The sequence below is a fragment of the Podarcis bocagei genome (genome assembly GCF_964188305.1).
Source record: "Podarcis bocagei genome assembly, chromosome: 8".
In the NCBI taxonomy this organism is placed as follows: domain Eukaryota; kingdom Metazoa; phylum Chordata; class Lepidosauria; order Squamata; family Lacertidae; genus Podarcis; species Podarcis bocagei.
This window is the reverse complement of record NC_138133.1, coordinates 2,950,171-2,969,233: the sequence shown is the minus strand read 5'-3', so window position 1 is coordinate 2,969,233 and position 19,063 is coordinate 2,950,171. Positions and strand designations below refer to the sequence as shown.

The window sequence follows — 19,063 nt, the reverse complement described above, 5'->3', positions numbered from 1 at the left end:
CGGAACACCATGACAGAAGCCAGAGTGCACAGAAACACCGCTTACCTTCCCACCGCAGCAGTACCTATTTATCTACTTGCGCTGGTATGCATTTGAACTGCTAGGTTGGCAGGAGCTGGGACAGAGCAAGGTCTCAGACTGTCTCGCCAGAGTGGTGCATGCTCTAGTTATCTCCCACTTGGACTACTGCAATTTCGCTCTACGTGGGTCTACCTTTGAAGGTGACCTGGAAACTACAACTAATCCAGAATGCGGCAGCTAGACTGGTGACTGGGAGCGGCCGCCAAGACCATATAATGTAGGTCCTGAAAGACCTACATTGGCTCCCAGTATGTTTCTGAGCACCATTCAGTGTGTTGGTGCTGACCTTTAAAGCCCTAAATGGCCTTGGCCCAGTATACCTGAAGGAGCATCTCCACCCCCATCGTTCTGCCCAGACACTGAGGTCCAGCTCCGAGGGCCTTCTTGGTAGTGGCACCCGTCCTGTGGAACGCCTTCCCATCAGATGTCAAAGAGATAAACAACTACCTGACATTTAGAAGACATCTGAAGGCAGCCCTATTTAGGGAAGTTTTTAACATGTGACATTTCAATGTATTTTTAATCTTTTTTGGAAGCTGTCCAGAGTGGCTGGGGAAACCCAGCCAGATGGGTGGGGTATAAATAATAAAATGTTGTTGTTGTTCTGCCAGCTACTGATGTAAGTAAACGATTAGGCAACAAATATGCTCAAGGATGTGAAAAGATTGACAATCTTTCATCTAACCTGTGCACCACACTGTGACTTTTCATAACTAAAGGAACAGGCATTGTGTATAGCATCTACTACAGAACTGGGCTTCAGCTGATGGGTTACTGCCTAATTCCAGGTGGGTCACAACAGGACCACTGCCACCATGCAAATACATGATAAAATATTAAGAAATGAGTCCCCTAGTACATGTTTCGGTCTGAAAAGATTAGAGATACTTGCACTGTTCACCTGGAAGGCACCACATTGACCGTCCCTTTTGTAAATTATAGCATTTTACGATTCCTTGGACATTTTTTAAATGGACACAGCTGTAACAATGTATTGAATGAGGAAATACACAGAACTGGGGGAAACCACAGATACTTCCATGCTCTGCTACAGTATTAAGCCTCAACGTTGCTCTCAACGTTTAATTTAACAAAAGTTCCAGGTGTTCTTTGATAGGCATCTTCTTGGTTTGACGATTATTTGATGCCACCATATTTCAAGATTAACTATGACCACTTGTTTATATTCCTTCAAGCTGAAGCAAGATTTGACTACAGAGCTAGTAGAATGTGCATATATGAAGCAGACAATCTTCAGAGCAAAACAATGACCAGCACTTTTGAATGAAAGGAGTGAAAATGAACATTAGCACATCAAAGGCACTCTTCTGTAAAAAATGGCACAGCATACACTTTCATCTTTTTGACAATCTATTCATGAACTGAACTGAATTCCATTTCCGACACAAATGAGAATGCACAGCAAAAGGAAATCTTTGCCAACAATAAAATAAACGCCATGCAGAGATCTGGGGCTGCAGTCTTTCAACGACGCAAACAAATTGGCAATCATTTTAAACTAAAAATACAGTGTCAGAAATTTCAGTTTTCATAATAAAAAAATTACACCAAAATAGTTGCTGGTTATATATAATGTTTGAAGCTGCACTGTTTCTTATGCAGGGCCCCCAATTCAAGGAATCAAGGGGTCAGAAGAAAGCTTTCCTCTCTTGTTTTATGCGTGCCTAATGTTATCATGGGACGCAGGTGGCGCTGTGGTCTAAACTACTGAGCCTAGGGCTTGCCAATTGAAAGGGTGAGCTCCCGTTGCTCGGTCCCTGCTCCTGCCAACCTAGCAATTCAAAAGCATGTCAAAGTTCAAGTAGATCAATAGGTACCGCTCCGGCGGGAAGGTAAACGGCGCTTCCGTGTGCTGCTCTGGTTCACCAGAAGCGGCTTAGTCATGCTGGCCACATGACCCGGAAGCTGTACGCCAGCTCCCTTGGCCAATAAAGTGAGATGAGCGCCGCAACCCCAGAGTCGGTCACGACTGGACCTATCGGTCGGGTCCCTTTACCCTTTACCTTTAATGTTATCAATGCTAATTAGCACTTCTATATCATAGGTGCTGGATGCACCTAACCCTACAAACCCAGCCAGATGGGCAGGATATAAATTTAAAAATTATTATATAATTATTACATTTAAGATCTTATTGGTGGGAAAGCGCATTAATGCTCGACAGAGACAAAAGTGTGGTGAGGAATGCTGATAAGGAGGCATGGAGACAGTAGGTGGTGATGGTGTGGACTCTGGATCCAAAGCAGGGTTAGATTTTTACTTTTTATGGGGGGGGGGGAGCGGCAGCCCATTGAATCACAGAATGGTTTGCCTCTTACTCTTGCGGACAAATGGCAGGCTCGGGCTGTGCTGCTATTTTCAAGATCCAAGATGCGGTGAGAAGGTGAAGGAGCCTGCCTTCCGATGCCTGGGAGAGGAGGGCTGTGCTGGCGCGAAGCAAAACACATACACATAGGGGACAAATGATCACTGCAGCAAGGGAAAAGCCTTGCAATGTGCCACATCCACGAGGGATGATTCTACCTGACATCTGCATAACCCTGATTTCCCTGCCTCTTTCCCCTCCTGAACGCAGGAGGAGGTTGCTCTTTCGCCTGCGCTGGAGAGGCTCTCGCTGCCCTTCTCCCTCCGAATAACCTTCCCCATGGAAGCAGTTCCTTTCTCTCTCAGCGTTTCCCTTTCTGCTTCTCTCTCTCTTGTTCTCCGACGCCTGTGAGAGGACCAGTGGTGGGGCCGCAATGGGGAGCACTTGCATGGGGGCGCCTGCTTTGCGCCCCCTCAAAAGCCCAAGCCCGGGACCACGGCCCCTCTGGCACCCCCCACGCTATGCCCCTGGTATTACTGCCAGGAAAGTATATTATAAAAGTGTGTTGTGGGTCTTAAAATGCTGAAGAAGACTGGGCTAAAGTCTTCATTTAAAACCACATATCAAACACCAATAGTTTCAAAGAGCTATATCTAAAAAAGGAAAACTTCTCAAAATGAAAATTCTATGTTCAATTAACCCCATTGTTCAAATACAGATTCAACAACAGGACTAGAAGGTACATTGGGGAAGCAATCCTATGATTGAAGCCAGAGTAAAGCATGCTGGTGTAAATTTAGCCAGCATAAAGTTACCAAGAGAGCCAAACTCTGTTTAGCAGTGAGGCTGTTGTTGTTGTGTACCCGTTGTCAAAATATCACAGGCCATAGATTATTTAAGAGCCATAGGCCTAGGTAAAGAGGAATGTTTTTGCCTGGTATCTAAAGACATGTAATGATGGTGCCAGGCGAGTCTCTCTGGGAAGAGCGTTCCACAATCATGGAGCCACCACAGAAAAGGCATGTTCTCTTGTTGTCACCCTCCACACTTTTCGGGGACAGTCACAAGGGAGGAGATCAAGGCAGGCGCATGACAAACTATGTCAATATGCCCCAACTGGGCCAAAGGCTAAATATCAGGTGACTGCTGACGGAGTCATCCCAAGTCCAGCAGAGGGAAAACAATCCTTTAAAATAGGGCTTGTTTGAGTTACACTACCTTTCTTGCTGGCTTCATTTATGCCAGGTTACATGGCCAAGTTGAGGGGTCTTAGGATCCACCCTAACTTCACCTTCTCTGGTGGAGCCCAACAATGGCTGGAGGGCACCATTTTGGAGAAGGCTGGCCAAGCTTCCATGCATAAACAGTTAATTTTTAAACTCCTGTGTAAATTTGTGATGGCCATAATCACAACATATCTGTATTTATATTTGGGGCATTGTTAAAATTTGTTATTGCTGTTTTTATACATTAATTTTCATTTTTATCTTTTATTATACTGTCATACTGAAATTTTGTACTGCTATATTGACACAATTTGTATGTTTATTAATTTGCTATGTTTTCTGTTTTTCCCCTCCCTCGTATTGTGGGTTGCTTTGAATGCAAGTGTTTATGGGTGAGTGACATATACAATCTAATCTCAATGGAATTGAATTGATACGGAAAATTATTTATTTTTGACTGTTATGCTGAATTGGCAATTCTTCTATTTGGTTATTTTTGGGCAGGGAAGAAACTTTCTTCATAGGAAAGTCATGCACAATCACTGCCCTAGAAATGTCTTGAGATGAAAAACACTTGCTTGGTTGGGAAAAGCCTGCTTGGGGCCGTGGTTCTGGGAGGACTGAGGATCCCCCCCCCCCCGGTTTTGGTATACACAATTCTTTGTGTATATGCAGAACCCTTGGAACTGAACCCTTGCATAAGATTTGATTGTACTGTATATACAGGGGGGGGGGGAATACTAATAATGTAGATTTGAAAATAACCAATTCTCCAGTCCTAGTAGGAACCAGAGCTACCTTCTGACAATAATCTCATACTAGAAGAATACCTGGATAAGGAAATATTTTAAATTTTAGTGATGTTGTCAAGTCTCCTTTATCAGTATTGACAGTTCTCTCAGGTATTGACACAGCACTGTATTTTTAAAAAAATGTACATGGTGTAACTGGCAGATCCACATTAGAACTACAGTGAATATGCGATGTCCTTTGCTTCAACAACATTGCTTTGTGTGTGGAAGGGGGAGCAGGAGGTGAGAAAGAATACTAATACCAAAAAATTGTTTTAAACTTGTACAAATTGTTGGCATTGAAGTCCTATTCAACAATTGGAAAATTACTACATGTCTTTTATAGGGCATAGAACACATTAAGAGTTCATTAATTAAACAGTGCTTGTGGAACAGATGGAATGGCTATCTGGGTTCTAATTACTGTAAGTTGTACAGAGGTTTGCAGTCCTTAATGAGCTCAATAAAATGAATGATTACACATCAATCACAATTAGAGATACCTATAAGATGGGTTGAATAATCATTGTAATATGTCAAGCATGGTAAAACAAAGAACAACAGGCAACGCAAAACATAATTAAGAATAAATAGTCCATCCCAACCTCTGGGGGAAAAGTGACGTATTTGCACAACTTCTTAGCATTCATGTAAAGTCAAGGGGTGGTATTCATTTTTTTAAAAAATCAGAGTACACTCATTAAAACAAACAAGCCTAATATAAGCATGCCCATTAATTTCAATGGTTCTAGTATGAGCAAAACTGATAATATAGCTCTACATTATCTCCTTCAAAAGAACAGGCAGCAACTTTTCCCTCAATGCATTTACATAGCTGAGGCACTTCTGGAATTTTGGCATCCCAGGCACTTGCCAAGTCTGTATATGTGGGGGGACCTGCTTTCCTGGCAAGTGGACGATTACGCCTCTATGACTTCCTCCCCATGGTCTGGATGTCTTGTTAGCTGCAGTGACACCAAGAGTTTGTGCTATTGCAGTAAAGACTGCCCATTTAAAAAGGTGGTTGGGTATAAGCACACATACCCAGCTGAAAACTTCATTTGCCAAAACTCACTCTTATTAAAGATAGTTTGTGGGAAAGTGGTTTCCAAAATATTATAATGACATAAATCCACTTCTGCTACTCACAATGGAACAATGCTAGTCAACTATATGTAAAGCTCTAATATAACTGTGTGATTTAGATATTTTTTTAAATTACACTTTCCTTTTGAGTAAATTTTTCACTTTTCACTTAATCAGATGTACAGTCAAATCTTTCACATTTGGCCAAGAAGTTCACTCTTTACATTTGCATAGATTTGTGATTAAAGCAGAAGCTTTTTAGCCTGAGGGGTTAAAAGTGTGGGTGTGGAAGTGCGCTTTTGTTAGAAAAATTAGCAATGCTATGAGTCATTGTGCATTAGCGGCAGAATAGTTTTGCATCTTGTATGAACCCAGACACCATATGCCATGCGAGGACCTATTACTTTATTCGGTGCCATTGCTGACAGGCAGACACGTGGATATCCCCAATGGAAAGACTGTCTCTTCTCTGTGGTGAGTACAGGAACCCAGTGATCTGAACACATCAGACATTGTAACTAGCAGCAGGAACAGCTGGTAAGCTCGGAAGAAGCAAGGGCAATACAGAGCTAGAATGTTAATGAGAATGTGTGAGCTAAACCCTAGTGCAAGCCTCAAAGGAGCGGGGTGGGGGGCATTAAAAAACACTTTATTTTATGCAGTTCATGCAGCCCAACATTTGGGATTTTTCTTCCAGAAATCATAAATACTGAATCTGAGTTAAGCATTAGTTCACACAACTAAGAAACTGATAAATATTGTTCAAGAAGCTCAGAATTTGTTCCTGTCATCCTATTGAAAGCATATTAACCTTAACTTCTTTCATTTTCCAAATAAAATAAAATAAAATAAAATAAAATAAAATGGTACATTCCTGAGTCAGTAAAGCCTTAGCCAAGGCTTAGATTGAAGCAGATGCATGTCTTGCTTGTTTCAACATCACAGTTATAATTACTCAAGCTAGATCAAGTAAACATTTTAATGCAAAAAGCAAACAAAACTCATAACATGACAATGAAAGGACTAATGCATATAGAAGTAAATAATGTTTTAAATGCATTGCAATTTTTCACAATTGACTGCATTTTAACACAACAGAATTAGAATGATTAGTCATTTAGCAGTAGCATCAACAATGCCATATATGCTGAAAAGGGTTAAAAAGTCAAACATTTTACATGAATTTCATTCTATCTTAAACATGCATAATCTGGACTTTGGTTTTTGACAAAATGTGAAGACATTTTACCTGACAAGATCCTTGTATGCTATTTATTATGTTTACTATGCTTTCACTGAAACACAATGTTTTGAAGGAATGAAAAACTTCATTATTATAAAACCTGAGAAATCTACATTGCCTTTACTCCCAAGAAGGCAAAATAAGATTGCTGCTATAAAGAATACAGTAGCAAGAATGCATACTATACAAGCAACCTCATTTCAACACAAGCTGATGCTAGTTTAGTATGGGAAAATTATATGCTCAACCCAAACAATATTTCTCAAACTGTGCACTCATTTTCTCATTTGATACTTTAATTGAACAGTAAATTGGTCAGTGGGTGGTCACTTTTGAACCAGAATGAAAATAAACGTGGACACTATGAAGTATAAGGAAATATGCAGTAAGTATATTAGCAAAGAACACAAAACTATTGTTGTTTTTAAAAGTTTGTTTCTTCACTTAAGCTTTGAAAACTCACATTTAATTGTCCTTATAATAACTCTTACATTAACAAGTACTGGTGCAGGTTTGGGCAACAGTATATGTGTTTCAGCTGAGCTGCAGTAGAGCACTTTCACAAATATTTCTCACACTGAAAAATATATTTTACCTTGGGGATTTTTCATTAATTCAGGAAATTCCCACATTATGAATTAGCTTATTTTGCTATTAATGATGTAATCACATAGCCAAATCAGCTGCATAGTAAGTGTCCTGACTACATCCTGTTTAGCGTGTGATTATTGACAGAGTAGAATAGTAAGTGAAACTATACCTAAAAAGAAGACAGCCTAAAAATGAAACAAAATGGCATTGAAACAGCAGCAGATGACAGAAAACGGTGAACATTTTCTCAGTTTAGAGTTTTTTGTAGAAATACGTTTTGATTTAAAAAGTCAGAAAAGGAGAACAGCTAGCAAAACCCTAATTAATATGCTCTCAACAGGAGGGCAATATCTTATGCCGGAACATTCTCTCTGGTAATCTAAATGGAAGGAGAGACAGCTCAATGATGACCATAGTTTGGTGGGGATTGTAAGTGCCAGGGCACCTAGAAAGTTGAAGAGAAGGAACTGAAGAAATTATTGAATAGAAAAGGGCTAATTACTATTTATTCATAATTAAGCTTCCTAGCAAAATGCCTGCAAATATTTTCTCTTTGTAAAATAAACATTTGTGGTTTTATCTCAATATTATGTTAGATTAATGTACATATTTAAATAAAAGGAACAGATATTTTATTCTGCTAATTTGGTTTGATAGTTCAGACTTGTCTAGAAACCATGTGCCCTGGACCACTTGAAGACTGGCTAGCATCCATGAAGATTTTCTTCTCTAATTCTTAGAGGACTACCCTCAGTTTGACAACCCATCAGCTTGAAACCTCACTTGCTCTGTTTGGATAAGTATGCCGGTGGAACTTTACAGCTGTGAGACCCCAGCATAGGCCAGTAGAATTGTAGTGGCCAGAAGAAGGAGGACACGGAGCAATGGATCCAAACTACAAGAAAGAAGATTCCACCTAAACATTAGGAAGAACTTCCTGACAGTAAGAGCTGTTTGACAGTGGAATTTGCTGCCAAGGAGTGTGGTGGAGTCTCCTTTTTTGGAGGTCTTTAAGCAGAGGCTTGACAACCATATGTCAGGAGTGCTCTGATGGTGTTTCCTGCTTGGCAGGGGGTTGGACTCGATGGCCCTTGGGGTCTCTTCCAACTCTAGGATTCTATGATTCTATGATTCTATAATAAGAACTGGAGTTCACTGGAGACAGAACTGACCACGCAGAACATCAGGGTATCCAAAAGCTCTGAGAACAAATTCAGAAGCTTGCCTGATTTGCTGGATCAGCTCAGCATGTTCTGCCTCCCTAGTCTCCATTCAGGCAAGCAAGAGGCATTATCAGAGTTCAAGGACACATTCCAGCTAGGCAAAAACTCTCAAAAGAGGATGCAGAGCAGGGCCAGTAAGAGGTGTGGCCGGGGAGGGGCTGGGGCTTGAGTAGCGTCCCAAAGGTCTGACAGAGAGGCTTGGAGGGCTGCATTTCACCTCTGGGGCTTGAGGTTCCCCATCTCTGCTTTAATCCTTTGCCTCCCACTGTAGTCCCAATCTGGATCCACCCACTCTGGCATTTGCATTTTGGAAGGGGAAAATGTTCCCGATACTTTTCCTAATGCAGATTGCAGGTGTGAAGCCACAATCCAGGTCTGGATTACACTGGAAGAAAAGGGTTAAAGCCCTCTAATTCCCATGACAGCTTCCCAGTCCAGATCAGGAGGCAATCTGCAGCAATTTATGAAATAAATATCTTACGCTTAATCAGATATTGCTTTACTCTTGCTTTGCTGGCTCAGCCCCTCCCTGCCCTGTTTCAGTTGTAGACCTTGAAGTCTCAAATTTCAGTGATGCCCTGCACAATGCCAAAATTTGGTGCCCCCCACCTTTCATTCTACATCACAGTTGGGGTGCCTCCTGAGGCTCCATGCCCAGTGCAACCAAGCCTGTTGCGCTTCCCTAAATCTGCCTCTGCCTGTTTCAGGGCTTTGGGTGGGCTTCTGCTAGCAGGTACCCCAAAGAAGCACTCCACCCACCTGCACATTCAGCACTGCAGATGGAGGATACCTCTGCCCAATCAACACACTCTTTCCACCCCTGGATTGCAAAGGAGTTTCAAGAAAAGAGATGGATATGGCAGGAGAATTACTTGTATGAAACTGAAGTTTCTTTCATAGATCACAAGGTATGTATATATATACATGAACAAAACAGCACTTCTAAGAGTCTACTAATACAGTTGAACCTATTGGGTGGCTTTCCTCCATATTTTTTTGTTCATCAGTTCTCTTTAAATAAGGGGGCTGCTAATTATTGTGGGAGGGTCAGCACCATTAAAAGTGATTTTTAAATTTCACAGTAAAGATTATGAGAAGCAAACACATAAGAGTGAATGTTTTAAACCTGACTTAGAAGTTCATCTGAGATTTCAAGGTCTAAACCGGAACAGTACCTAAAACAAGTGCAGATAATTTACAGAGGATTTAATTTCCTACCTATTGCAGAGGTATACCAAGGCCTTCTATGAAATGTAATAATTCTTGGCAAATCTACAGGACATACACAGAAAAATCCAATGTTAATACCACCCTAAAAGCTTCACATGTCATTACAGGCTGGAACAGATTACAGCTATTGATTGCTGCCTGGAGAATGTTCTCGCTGTGAGAACGGAAGGCGAGCAGCAGTGACAGACAGCTCAGCTATTGATCTACTCCAGCAGGGAAACTGCACTTCAAAATGAAGGTCAGTATTCCTTTATGCCACCAATTAGACCCACTATAATGTTCATCAGGACACTACAGAGATTGGTGAGATTGTTACGAACAGTTCTGAGTCATATTTTATTTCCAACATGCATAGTTTCTGACAACAACTGACTGAAAACTACAGAAGGCAAATTATACTCCCCCAATGACGGCAGAACTGATAATCTTGGAAGGGAAAAATGCCATGTCCCATAAACTGAATGGGAAAAAGTGACTGCAATTTTTTATATATATATTCAAGACAAAATTACATGAAAGTATAAGGGTGAAATCCAATGCTGATGTTCTGGTTATGGAACAGTTTTTGATCCAGTGGAAACATCTGGAAATGGAAGAGAAGGGGAGGCAATTTTCACCAGTTTTCTCTTTCCCCTACAGCTCTAATTCCATGCCACCTTCCATGTTGCTGTGGAGAGTCCCTCAACACTCTCCTCAACACTCTGCAACATTTTTTCAGGTGGTGTAGGGGGACTCAGTGAAAACTGTCTCCGCTTCTCTTATGTTAGCAAAGCAAAAGCAGCTCCGCAAGTGGCACCATACTATTGAATGCTTTTTTCTCAAAAGAGACCCTGAGGCATCAATAACAAAAAACATAAAATGTAGCTCAACAATGTATTGTATAATTCATGTTTCAGAATCTCTCAATCAATAAGAATCTAGGCATACAAAGGTGTCTCAAGCTCATCTATTTATTTCAAGAATGAAGAATTGGAAATGCTCAAGGAAACCAACTGGTCCATGTAATGTTTTCTTTCATAATGAACAAAATAATATTTCAGTGCCATTTTAAATACGATTACTGCTTCTCCCTTTGTTATTTATAATACTTTCACCTATCACATATTCAAAAAACCAAACTCAGGTGGGGAGTGTAAACAGGATTGTAGTTAAAATGGGGACACTGAGAAATAAGAGGAAGAAATCAGTATGATTGAGGAGGGAACCCCAAGGCTTTCAGAAACTTGAATGAATAAATTAAAATAAACCTTAAAATATTGCCCGCTAACAAGCAGATTTAGGGGAGCACACCCGGTTCACCCACAATGGGCAATGAGTTGAGAAGGCACTGTAGGGGGTGCTGCAACAATGATGAATGGAAAGCGAGAGGCGGTGGCGGCAGGGGTTTTAGCGTTGCACAGTGCACTGCTGAAATGTTAAAAGTCCTCTACTGCCACTAAAACAACCAAGCAAAATCTATTCTCTACCTAGGTAAAAAAACAACATTAAAGGAGCCCTGGATGGTTAAGTCCAGTCAAAGGTGACTATGAGGTTGTGGCACTCATCTCGCTTTAAGGCTGAGGGAGCCACTGTTAGTCCACAGACAGCTTTCCGGGTCATGTGGCCAGCATGGCTAAACCACTTCTGGCGTAACCGAACATTGTGACGGAAGCCAGAGCGCACAGAAATGCCGTTTACCTTCCTGCTGCAGTGATACCTGTTTATCTACTTGTGCTGGTATACGTTTGAACTGCTAGGTTGGCAGGAGCTGGGACAGAGCAATGGAAGCTCACCCCGTTACAGGGATTCGAACCGCTGACCTTCCGTTTAGGCCACCGTGCCACCTGCATCCCTACCTATACCTGTACCAGACTGATTATGTGGCACCCATGTCAGTTTCATCTAGGAATAACTGGAGCTGAACAGCCACCCCCAGCCCTCTTCAGATACCTTGTTTAGCTAGGTGCAGACTGATAACTGCCCAGATCAGACAGTTCAAGTAAAGGAAACTTCAAGCTACTCCTGTCCACAGCCTTCTGAGAACATTAGTAGCCCATTCTCTCCTTCAATGAGTAATTTCTAATGGATCTGATGGCATTGCTTGATTCTCCCCTCCCTGCTCTCTCTTTCAAGCTGCCACCATCCACGATGGGCAAGAATCCAGAAGACTGCTGCAGTAGTCCATGAACTTTGTCTATATCTCCAGGCTGCAATAACAGAAACTCACCCAAGCAGTAGCCAGTGGCCATAGATAGTTCAAGTACAAATATTGTCAAGGAGGACTTCAAATTCAACTGGACATTAGAAATTTGTGATCTAAACCTAGCTCACCAGCCATGTACGACAGGTTATTAGGAGGTTGATAATCACCTGGTTTTGCTGCCTAGCTGGGACTGCAAAAACAGACAGGTTATCAAGCATCCTTCAGGCCACAATATGTGACTTAGGGGCTGTGCAACAGGCTGCATGTTGTGCAGGTCTATATTAGCTATTTTGTAAACAGGCCTAGGTGAGTCAAGCAGGCTAAGAAGAAAGCTTCTAAAATCAGTGTGCCTCGCCAAATGATATATACTGTATTGGCCCAAATATAAGCAGCAATCCCCCCCCCCCAAATTCCGACTGTAAAAAGTTAAAGTGCAGCTTAAATTCGTGACCTTACAAAAATGGACTTTTACGATATCACTACTGAAACAGACATATGGTAAAACGGAAAAAAATATTTTATTGCCAATTTAGTGATTATAACGGTATCTTTTGTGGGCTTGGAAGATCAAAGGCTTAAATTGGCTCAGTTACAATTCTACCAACTACAGCGATTGAAATTATTCTGGTCACTTTTAGCAAAATAGTCTCTACCATAAAATGAAATCTGCATTGATATTCTGAGAATTCTGAAAGTTCTCTCTCTCTCTCTCTCTCTAATATACAAATGCCAATATCCACGCTGTATTCCCAATATAGAAGGAAAGATGCAGAAGCTGCTCTCCTGACTGGAAAGGGTTGGGGTGGCAGTGAGGTTGGGGGTGCCTGCCCTTGCTGCTGCCCTGCCAAGTTTCCGGAAGGAGGCTCTGCTCTCCAAAGGGGCTGATACTGGAAATGTTGCAAAGGGAAATGCATCTTTACATTCTTTATTCATCAGATTAGTTCAAAAATCAAACATGAATAATTCTAAAAACGTTGCTTTTGCTAAACGTAAGAAAAATCCTGTTGTATCGTGTCAAAGGCTCACCTCTTCCAGCCAACCAGATGCTATGGGGAAGCGACAGCCCTCTCCCCAAGTAATATTCAGAGTGCTATGCAGATTCCCTGCAAGTGATATTCAGAGGATGCTCACCATGGCAAGTAGCTATTGATGACAAAGACTTAATTGTTTCAGCAGAGTCTTTCACAAAACCAAATATTCTTGTAGAAAACTTACCTCAAAGTGAACAGATGTAATTCCCAGTCCTGAACTAGAAACAAAGAAAAGGATACAAGCTCTGATACAGAGTTTTAAGGGACTTCACGGCTCTGCTGGCATTGATGCACGAGGCCCGGATAAGATTTGGTAGCAGTTTCGCAGTCACAATTGCCCCATCAAACAAAGGACCAAAAAATGGTACCTGTCAAAACAAAATGCATTGTATCATTAAATCAGTATCTATCACTGGATGAAAGGCTAAGGGAAGTCAGAGTAGAATTACTGAAATTAATGAATTTAAGTTAGTCGTTTCCATTAATTTCAATGGATCTACTCTGAGTAAGACTAACCCTGGAGACAATGTTACATAGTAGTTTTTATCAGCAAATGTGTAAAGTATTCAATTAAAATGTTTATGTATTATCTTTTGGGTACAAGTGTCTGGGTTTGGATGTTTCCTCAACTTGAATACAGATAAATGTATGTGTACACACATACACATACACACCAGAAGTTTAAAACACTTAAAAAAATGTCCAATAGCTCACTCCCAATAACTACTCAGTTTAAGCTGTCTATTTGTGGTATCTCCAAAACAACTAGTGTCAAACCAAGGACTGCACCTGGCCACACTTACACTTTGATATAAAATGAAACGTCATGTGCAACAAATGCTCTTGAAAAGTGCATTGGTGTAAAGTAATAAATAAAGTATAAAGTATAAATAATAATAAATAAATAAGAATGTTTTCAGACTCATTTCATGTGTCAGGCTTTTTTCATATTTTTGTTTGATATGTATTTTGTTGCGCTTAAGGCACCCGCCGAGTCTTCCGGGACTGCCTCTCCTGGTCTGCCCCACGGAGAGCCTCAAGGTCCATAAATAGCAACACCCTAGAGGTCCCGGGCCCTAAGGAAGTTAGATTGGCTTCAACCAGAGGCAGGGCGTTTTCAACTCTGGCTCCGCCCTGGTGGAACGCTCTGCCTCATGAGACCAGGGCCCTGCAGGATCTGATTTCTTTCCACAGGGCCTATAAGACAGAGTTGTTCCGCCTGGCCTTTGGCTTGGAGCCAATTTGATTCCCTCCCTCCCTCTCTTTCTTTTTTCTTTTCCTTCTCCTCCTGCAAGGAGGCTACATTTTAATATTTTAATGTTTCAATATTTTAATGTTGTATTTTAATTTTGTTTTTAAGTTGTAATCATTCAACTTGTTTTTATTATTGCTTGTTAGCCGCCCTGAGCCCGGCCTTGGCTGGGGAGGGCGGGGTATAAATAAAAATTATTATTATTATTATTATTATTATTAATGTTCATGAGATGAAGTACTAACAAGAATTCTTTCAAAGAGTTAGTTCTATCATGCAATAGCAAGCTATCACTCAGCCTTGGAACATTTTTAAAAGGAAAGCCTGACTAGCTTTTCAGTTGCCTTATAATTGAATAACTTTCTAAAGAAATGTTTGCAGCAACTGATATTATAGTTTGAAGACTTGTTTATTCTATTATATTTTATTCCAAGAAGACCCATTTATCCTAAATAGAACCTAATAGGGCAGGCATGTACAGTGGTACTTCCGGTTACGAATGACATTTCCACAAATTTTGAAAGCACGCCAAAAAGTGCAAGTAGATTAATAGGGACTGCTCTGGCGGGAAGGTAAACGGCGTTTCTGTGCCCTGCGCTGGTGTCAGTGTTCCATTGCACCAGAAGTGGCTTAGTCATGCTGGCCACATGACCCGGGAAAAGTCTCAGCGGACAAACGCCAGCTCCCTCAGCCTGTAAAGCGAGTTGAGTGCCGCAACCCCAGAGTCGTTCGCGACTGGACTTAACTGCCAGGGGTCCCTTTACCCTTTACCTTATTAGCATTGTTAAGAAAACAAGGCAAAACCAAAATCCAAATCCAAAGGCTGGACTTCTAAAATACAACCATTACTGGAAATTGAGTCAGATAAGCTTAATAATTTCATGAAGAAGGGGCAGGGAGATCTGGGCTAGACATGGATCTAGAATAGACATGGATTTGGGAGAATACAGCCACTAGATTAATGCTGTCTGATTTAAAAAATAACTACTTTAAATACAGTATGGGTGGTATGCCATGTCACATTTACTGGCATGTTGGCATTGGACAACTGCTCATGTGGGCTTTTTGAATCTGTCTTTTTTCTGAGGGTCCTGGAGAGGGTTTCCAAGAATGACTATTGAATTGACTAAGGAAGTAGTATGATTTTCTTTTTAATACTCGAGGAATGAAGGGGTATTTTGATGTTGTCTTAAAGGTATTGTAAGGTATTTGAATCAGAGCTGAAACTAGTCATTACTGGTGATAACAGAATAAATGATGCAAGGAAGGAGCTGTAGTCCAAGACAGGAAAAGAGGTGGTAAGGGAACATCTAGCTACTTTACATGAATTCAAATCTCCAGGATCTGATGAGCTGCACCTATAGCTACTAAAGGAGCTTGCGGTTGTATCTCAGAGCCTCTGTCTATAATCTTTAAGAATTCTTGGAGGACAGGTGAGATCCTGGCGAACTGGAGAGTGGTCAAATGTTTTCACATCATCAAAAATGGGGGGTGGGGGGAGAAGACCGAGGTAACTACTGACCGGTCAGCTTGATGTTGATACCTGGAAAGGTTCTAGAACAAATAATTAAGCAGTCGGTCTGTGAGCATTTAGAAAAGGATACTGTGATTACTGAGACCTAGCATGGGTTTCTCAAAAACAAGTCTTGACAGACAAATCTCACTTCTTTTTATTTCTTTTTTTTTATATACAGTGGTACCTCGGGTTAAATACGCTTCAGGTTACAGACGCTTCAGGTTACAGATTCCGCTAACCCAGAAATAGTACCTCAGGTTAAGAACTTTGCTTCAGGATGAGAACAGAAATCATGCTCCGGCAGCGCGGCAGCAGGAGGAGGTCCCATTAGCTAAAGTGGTGCTTCAGGTTAAGAACAGTTTCAGGTTAAGAACGGACCTCTGGAATGAATTAAGTACTTAACCCGAGGTACCACTGTAGTTACAAACTTGGTGGATCGGGAATGCTGTGGACATATGTATCTTGATTTCAGTAAAGCTTCTGATTAAGTCCCCCATGATATTCTTGCAGGGAAGCTGGTAAAACTGGGCTGGATGAGATAACTATTAGGTGGTTTTTCTAGCTGGTTGACTGACCGAACCCAAAGACTGCTCCTCACCATCCTGGAAAAAGGTGACAAGTGAGGTGCCACAGGTCCTGGGCCCGTTGTTGTCCAACATCTTTATAAACGACTTGGATGAAGGAATTTAGGTGATGCTCATCAAATTTGCAGATGACACCAAACTGGGAGGAGTTGCTAATGCTGCAGAAGACAGATTGGCGAACTGAGCCAAAACTAACAACATGAACTTCAGTGGGGACAAATGTAAGGTTCTACACTTAGGCAGGAAGACCAAGCTGCACAAATATAAGATGAGGGACACCTGGCTTGCCAGTAGTACATGTGAAAAGGATCATGGGGTCTTAGTAGAATGCAAGACTAAGATAAGCTGACATTGTGGTGCAGCAGCCAAAGAAGCTAATGCCATTCTAGGCTGCATCAACTTAAGTATAGTGTCCTGATCAAGGGAAGTCATAGCACCACACTTTTGTGCCTTGGACAGACCACGCTTGGAGTACTGTGACCAGTTCTGGGTGCCACAATTTAAGAAGGATATTGACAAGCTGCAACATGTGCAGAGGAAGGTGACCAAGATAATTAAGGGTCTGGAAACCAAGCCTAATGAGAAACAGCTGAGGGGGTTGAGTTTAGGCTGGATAAGAACAGAGAGGAGAGATGAGCTGTCACATAAAAGATGGAGGAAGCTTGTTTTCGCCTGCTCTGAAGGCCAGGACCTGAATCAAATTATAAGGAACAAGAGTCTGACTAAACATCAGGAAGAACTTTCTGATGATAAGAGCTGTTCAAACGTGGTGGACTCTCATTCCTTGGAGTTTTTTTTAGCAGAGGTTGGTTGGCCATCTGTCTTTAAGTGAGGTTTCTGCACTGCAGTGGGTTGGACTGGATGACCCTTGAAGTTCCTTCCAACTCTACAATTCTATGAATCTAGGCTATCCAACAAGCCTAGAGCAAGATGACTTGCATTTTAATTCTATGACCTGCTATAGTGCAGCAGCTGCACATAGGATTGAACTGGAAATTTATGAATATTTATAAGGGTGTTTTAGGATGTATGATAATTTCTAAATTGGTAAGTTTAGCCCTATCTAGTGTGTCCACCTAGAACTGCACAATGAGAAGAACCACTTCAATATTATTTTAAAACTGATTGCCATGTTTTTAGGTCATCTTGACATACATGGTACATGAAAATATATTTGGAAAGTTTTGGGGATGGAGCAGGATATAAATCTAAATAAAATGCACAGGAGTGTTCCTGAATGCCAGTCTCATAGGAAACTCATCTGGTCTCAGAAGAAGGACTGATTCCAATAGAGATTGTCTGTCTCATGTCTGTTTCAGATCTTAAAATCACTTAAGTAGTTTTGTGTACATTTTATGTGAATACATGATGAAACTAAGATTTCCCACATAGCAACTTCTACACTATTTTAATTATTGAGAATTTTTAAAAATACTATTATAACCCATTAGAAAACACAATCAAGTTTAAGCAAACCATGAGAGTGCAGAGACATATCTTCCATAGCAAGCAATATAGTTTAAAAAGCTGGTGAATGAGTAAATTATTGTACCAAATGGCTGAGAATTAATCTCTGATGACGAACTGCAATCTAACGAGGCATCTGTGTCCCAGGGAACTCTCAGTGTGTCCCTGGCGGTATGCACAGCATGTAGAGTCTGCACGGCATTCTTTGTCCGCTTTTGCGGGCAGCTTTTCGTCTCATTGTTTAGAATATCTTAATGCATCTGTGATGCGTGGAATGCATTCATACTGACAGACTTACTATTGTTTTCTCTCAGAAGCTTTGTTGAGCAAAAGACTGAATCGCAGTTCCCAATAATTATATTGGTTAATTAATCAAGACAAAAAAGTTTGCAAATCATTGCCTGGTTGCCAAGCAGGAGGATAAAAAATGAACACAATACACGCTGTAGCAATGTAACAGAAGTAACAGCTATTGGATGAGAGATTCTTATATAATGAAGCTATTAATACTAAAATGGTTAATGTTAACATTGCTCCAGGTGTCTTTCCTTAGATGCAAACAAAAAGGCTAACATTATGCATATAAAAGGCCAAATGTTACCATGGATCCTGAAACCTTACAGAGAAGCGACAGCTTTTTCATCTGATTAGGGAACACGATTTAAATACCAGGGACTGCAGCCAAACAGTCATTTCTCTCTACAAGCCTCTTTCATTCACTCTGGGGTCAGTAGCTGGTGAACAGAAGGTCAGACACATTTGCCCTGGAAATACCTGGATTAGTTTTATTGCATTGTAATAGTTATATTTTAAAAGGCAAACTAACACGAAATTTACAGTTTGGCATTTTCCCTTCTGCAGCATGGCTTCTTTGAACACACAACACATTAGCAAAAAGGAAGCAGACACAGACACACACACACACACACACACACAAACAAACACACACACATGGCCTTTCTGTTATGGTAGTACATTTAGCATTCATTTTGCATTTGATATTCATATATTGAGCCTAGTATACTTTGTACAGAAAAAGGGTATATAAATTGAATAAAAAGTAGTAAAATGATACTGTTAAGTAAAACAATTAGTAAAAGAAAAAAAAAGTTTAAAGTGCAATCCTATGCATGTCTACCCATAAGTGTTCCCACTTAATTTACAGGGACTCAATATTAGGTAAGCATGTGTAGGATTGTAGTCCTAAACTGGTTTGGTTTAAGATTTCACTGTC

The 19,063-nt window shown here is 40.9% G+C and overlaps 1 protein-coding gene and 1 long non-coding RNA gene across 9 annotated transcripts in view; one reads left to right on the top strand and one right to left on the bottom strand.

Moving 5' to 3' along the window:
- The window catches only part of RALGAPA2 (Ral GTPase activating protein catalytic subunit alpha 2), a 200,169-nt gene that overhangs the window by 37,627 nt on the left and 143,479 nt on the right, over positions 1-19,063 (bottom strand). For 7 of the 8 annotated variants that reach the window (XR_014011001.1, XM_081205947.1, XM_081205949.1 and 4 more), the window contains one exon: positions 13,251-13,378. Coding sequence is in view for 7 of the 8 variants with exons in the window: in XM_081205947.1 (XP_081062073.1) it covers positions 13,251-13,378 (128 nt within the window). In the remaining variant the exon portion in view is untranslated. Of the gene's footprint in view, positions 1-12,807; positions 13,083-13,194; positions 13,379-19,063 lie in introns of those variants that run through there. The other variant, XM_081205952.1, reaches the window with a different exon arrangement.
- Positions 9,388-12,807, top strand: LOC308593565. The gene is made up of 3 exons (XR_014011010.1): positions 9,388-9,475; positions 9,905-10,035; positions 11,910-12,807. It is a non-coding gene; the product is annotated as an uncharacterized lncRNA (long non-coding RNA).